At 37.9% G+C, this 5,391-nt stretch overlaps 1 protein-coding gene across 9 annotated transcripts in view; it reads left to right on the forward strand.

Annotated features, from left to right (window-relative positions):
- TENM3 (teneurin transmembrane protein 3) overlaps positions 1-5,391 on the forward strand; it is a 552,323-nt gene that overhangs the window by 322,706 nt on the left and 224,226 nt on the right. For 6 of the 9 annotated variants that reach the window (XM_019521869.1, XM_019521871.1, XM_019521872.1 and 3 more), the window contains one exon: positions 3,971-4,063. The exons of the other annotated variants lie outside the window; for them this stretch is intronic. In XM_019521869.1, coding sequence (XP_019377414.1) covers positions 3,971-4,063 — 93 coding nt within the window. The remainder of the gene's footprint in view (positions 1-3,970; positions 4,064-5,391) is intronic. 9 annotated transcript variants of the gene reach the window in all.

Genomic DNA, 5,391 nt, shown 5'->3' on the forward strand with positions numbered 1-5,391 from the left:
CTCGTTACATATTTTATTAGGAGGGATTCGTTTTCATGTTTAACAGAATAGTTTGCAGTTTTGTTACTGCTCTGTAATGTTGTTTTTGGTGTAAGACACTGCTGTTACAGGCTACATAGATAAACTGTGAGGGAACTGGTCAGCAATATGTGGCAAAGATTTCCAAACTTTATAGATAAAGGGTTCTCTTCCCTTAAAATGTTACGAGGGCCTAATATAACTCTCATTAAATGCATCCTTCTTTCTGTCTCACACCCTACTGAGACTACTGTGAAGAAGCAACACAGGTATCTTCATGGGGAGTAAATAAAAACTCTTCTGTCTCCTTTTTTCTTTTAACCTCTGATTTCTTAAAGCCTGTGTGATTACTTCCTGGTGTATTTAATGTGCTGTTTGACTCTTCTTCCTATGCTATCCTGTGATTAAAATCAGGTATAGGAACAGTACACTTGGTGGGGAAATCAACATGACCAACCAATCTCATAATAACTTTAGGAGGGGTAAAGTGGCAAGGCTGTACTTACTCCTTGATGAATTCCTTCTTGGGCATCAGTATCTCATTTGTTATGTTTCCATAGTTTTTACCTTGTAGTTTAGTAAATGCTTTGCTAATTATTAATGTATGAAAATGATTATTAAAATAAGGGGTACAGTTTGTAGCCATATTGGTCTACAGGCAAAAGGAATCAGAACTTGTGGCAGAGGTGATATCTGTTATTAGATCAACTAGATACTTGCAAAATAATTCTTTTTTTTATTTACAATCTTTGCGTTCTTCTATGCCTAAGGAAGAGTGATCGTGCCCAAAAGCTTGCAAAAAAAAGTTTTTGCAAATATTTGCCACGAGTTCTGATTCCTTATTAAAATAATGTTTTTCTTAATATTTGTTTCATTTAAATATCTGAAAGTACAAAACTGCTTTAAAGTAAATCCAATTGATCATGTATCTCAAGGAAGTGTACAAAGAAGGATAAGTATGAAGTCTTATATCTCTTAAGAAAACAGTATGACTTCTTGTCTCAGTATATTTTTCAAGCTTTGTTTGGGGACTTTTAAGCCCTAAATTCCTTAGTTAAATTTGTGAGCATGAGGAAATCCCCACCTCCAGTCTAGGATTTCAGCTCAGAGAACGTAGATTTTGAATAAAATTATGTTAAGGTATTTCTAAATCAAAGAAAAGTAGTTTTGCCTCCTGTTTAGCTGAATTTACGATGTGAGATGTGTAATTGGATAGCAAAGATGGAAACGTATTTTGCTTGATAGACCGTGAACTACATTCTCAACATTCATTCAGGTCAAGGAACTAAATACAATGTTTATAGTTTTATGCTAATGTTGCATTGGGTCTTTTTCCCCTCAGCCTCCAACTATAATTAAAACAATAAGTAGGAACATTATACTGTATTATCACATCACTAATCTGGCTAATTTTTCTCTGGAAAAGGAAACAGTAATTGCTGAAGAAATAATTAATAACTGCCAAATACCTCAACATCTTGGAAACAATAAAAGCACTAAAATATCTAAAAGGGGAAAGTGATAAAAAAGGATTGTATAGATGTATTGTTTTAAAAGCAGTCAGGGAACTAAACCACAACTTTATTTAAGAATGCGAAGGTTGTAGGAACTGTTCACCCATGATGAAACATTTGTACTATAGGACAATAATGTGATTTTATCAGGGTGATATCCAGTGAAACCAGTACCTTTTTAATATTGATTAAGATATTGAGAAAAGACTTGTTAATCGTTTCAGAGGGAATTTTAAATCAATTTGCATAAAGGCTGATTGCCTCCAAAAAGTACTGTGTTCTGAAGTGCGAAAGCCTTAAGTCTCTAAAACGGAAGTAGTTTATATGCTCTATACAGTAACAGTATTTCAGTCAGATTCATTATTGCCTCCAACAGACAGCTTTTTAGTTCAGTTTGGGCTGGCCCAAATTCAATGAACTGTGTTCATGCTTTGCCTCAGAGAAAGGATGGTTCAGATTATCGGTTACAAGCGAGTTTATAGGTTACTTGGGCAACTTGAGTTCGTTCTACTCCATATTTCTTGTGAGTTTGAGAAAATCCCTCAGTTTCCCTGTGTCACAGTTCCCCATGTGTAAGACTGGGGAAATAGTCCTTCACTTGCTACACAGGACTTAAAGTAGCTATTTACATAATCTTAAAAGTGGACCAGAATTTTTAGTAATTAAAAAAAATCACATTTTCTCTGTCAGATAGCTCTGATGAGCATTCATTCAGTCAGACGCTCAGTAAGCGGTTGCATTTGAGTCCCATTGTTTTGGGCCTATGTGCTCTTATGTTTCCCCTGGTGTGGTAGTCTGCTGCACTTTCTCCAACATATCACAGACGTCTGGTACACAAGTTCCTTGTCTGTTACTTGTAATGGAAATGCAGCATCATGGCCCAACTGTCTTACATCCCTGGAACAAGTGCTGATCTCCCAGACTCCACAGTGTCTTAAACGTACCCTTCCCAGAGCTCCAATCTCAGCTCTGTACAGGCATTCAGTTTCTACTGGGAGAATTGCTGTTTTCATGGTGGAAACCAAAAGTGTGCAGACATTCCAGCTTTTTCTTCTGCAGCAAAAATGACAGCTCTAGGAAAAAATAACTTGACAATAGCCATGTACAAATTCCTGCCAGGACAGTTTCTTCTGGGAGATTGACCATCTGTACACTTCCCTCTGGTTTAACTTCTAGGGACTGGGAGGAATGGAGCAGGGGAAAAGCTCCTGTGCCTTCCAGCAGAGAGGAAGTGGTTGCAGACTGAATTTAGACAGGAGGGGAGGAGCAGCCACCAACTCCTCCCTACCTGCTTCTCATTCTGGAGTTCCCAGTATGAGAAGTGGGCAGGGGTTTTGTTACGCCACTGCCTCCGCTTGGCTGCTGTGCATTAGGAGCCAAGCACAGAGACCAGTGCTGCCCCCTGCCTGCTTCCCCTCCCCTCCCTGCAGGCAAGCCAGGCTTTGGAAGCCTTTCCTAGCTACCAGTCCTGCAGAATTTAAATTGCTGTTCAGATGAACGAGGAGTGTCGTGAGGGGAGGGAAAGCCAACAGAGCCTGGGAAAAGCCTCCCCAAACCCAGCTCTTGGACCTGCCAGCTTCTAAATCAATGCCCTCACTGCTCAGCTAGGAGGCAGGGGATTCCAGGGGAAGCTGATCAGGCTGGTAACTGCACTCAGCTAGGGTAATGAAGCAAAGCCCCTGCCTGCTCCCAACACCAGAGTCTCAAGTGTATGGAATGAGTGAGGGCTTTGCCTCATTGCTCCCTCTGCTTGGCTCCTGAGCACTGAGAGTCGAGGACAAGAGGCAGTGCTGCGAGCCTCCTGCTTGCTTCACACACAGGAGTCCCTGGTAGAAGAAGTGGGCAGAGGGCTGTGCGAAGCTTCAGTCGCTGATTCGATTCGGTGGAGATTCAGCCCGATTCAGTGGCCGAATCTCCAAATCCAAATTGAATCAGAAAACACTCTAATCTCTTAACCGAGATCACTCCAGTCTGAGGAAGGCCCAGGAAGCTGGGGTGAGAAGGTGGTTGTAGACTGAATGTCTATACGGCTTCTCCTCTTGGAATCATTCCACAGTTAGACATGAACGTTTGTATGCATCCCTCATTGAGACTCTGAGCTTATAGTTCATAACTTGAGAGACTCATAGCAGTTGAGACAGATGTGTGCTTTTGAATATTTACCTTCCTCCTTCCCCTCTGCACCCCTCCTTCCAACCCCAATTTCAGACTTGGAAACTGATTTGCCAGCAGCAGTAGCCAGCTTCTCATTCAAGTCAGAACATCCCTTGTTAGCATTCACAAGTGAAAATGGAGTTTGCAGTCTGATAATAAACAGATAGAGTCCTCAATAGTTATTCATAAGCTAAACCTATACAGATTTAGCAAAAAACATCCCACCCTTGAATTTGAAATGTTCACTCTAATGCCCTGTTTTTGTATCTTATCTCTGTGTGTAGAAAATTAGGAAATCAAGCAGTCCTTGCAAATGGTCATGACAACCGTATAGAGATGGATGTGTTTTCTCCAACATATCACGATAGCAGTTATGGGTATGTTACTCTAAGTGTTCATATGATGCTAGCTGCTGACACAGAAGAAAAAAATTACTTCAAAATCTGATTAAATGAGACCTTTTAAGACCTTTTGGTCAATCTTTAGCATCTGTGTTTAAAATTACATTATTACATTTAAAAATATTTCTCTTGTAAAAATACAAGTATGTGGCTGTATGAATGACAAATTTTGCGAGTTTATATTTACAGAACAAAAATATAACTGAATTTGTGCTAGTTCTTTAGGGCCTGGAGCCATGAACTTTCTCACAAAATATTTATGTGAGTAAAGATTTGCAGTATTCTACCCTTAATTTGTAAATTTTTATATTTAATTCATGTTTATTAGATAACTATGAAATATTATTCCAATTTAAGCATAGATCAACTAGAAAGAGCCTCTAGTACTAAACATTCTATTTTTTTCCTAAGTTTTTATAGAGATTAGTGTGAAATCTACACTGCTGATAAATATATGCCTAGTAATAAAGAATTCCATGCCAGCAAACCAGTCAATTTATAATGTTAAAATAAAATTTTATTTTGTTTAACACTTCCATATTTACTTAACTTTCTATATTAATGCACTCCTTCTATTTGGACTACATTTCTGTAATACTGACCGTTTTTATCATAATATTTAATATTGTAAATTCAGACCCACAAAGAAAATACTTGACCAAACAATATAGCTTTTAATTAACTTAGCCTCTTTGGACAGTAAACTCTAGAAGTGTACTGTTTGCTTCATTGTCCTTTCATTAATGGTTAAAATGAAAACTCTTGTGTTATGACTTGGATACCCTAACTTCTGCTGTGTATCATTTTATTCTGAAAAAATTCTCATTGCAGTTAATGACACTATGCAAGACAAAGTATAGAGTAATAGAAATATAGGATTAGAAGGACCTCCGGAGTCATCTAGTCTAAGCCCCTTGAACGCAACCTCTTTAACAACTCTTGACATTCTCAGTCAGACACAGATTAAAAATTGGTAAGATAAATTTATATAACTAATGCTTTTCATCAGATTTGAAGAGACTGCAAAAAAAAATAAATCTCTAGATTTTTTATTTTTTAAAAGCTAAACGTAAGCATACTGTAAGAAAACAAAAAACCCACAATTGTTGTTCCCTCTAGATCAATTACCACAATTCTGATTCAGATGCATAATTGCTAACTAGTAGACTTAATAGAATCACACAGATCCATATTATATATGTTTGTAATGGGACCACCAAATGCATGCATTTTGCCAAATGAACCACATTATGTGAAATTACTGTTAGCTGATACTAATTCAGGTAACACAGTAATGAAATTTA

This window comes from Gavialis gangeticus, unplaced genomic scaffold (genome assembly GCF_001723915.1).
Source record: "Gavialis gangeticus isolate Ggan-Ray unplaced genomic scaffold, GavGan_comp1, whole genome shotgun sequence".
NCBI classification, from domain to species: Eukaryota; Metazoa; Chordata; order Crocodylia; family Gavialidae; genus Gavialis; species Gavialis gangeticus.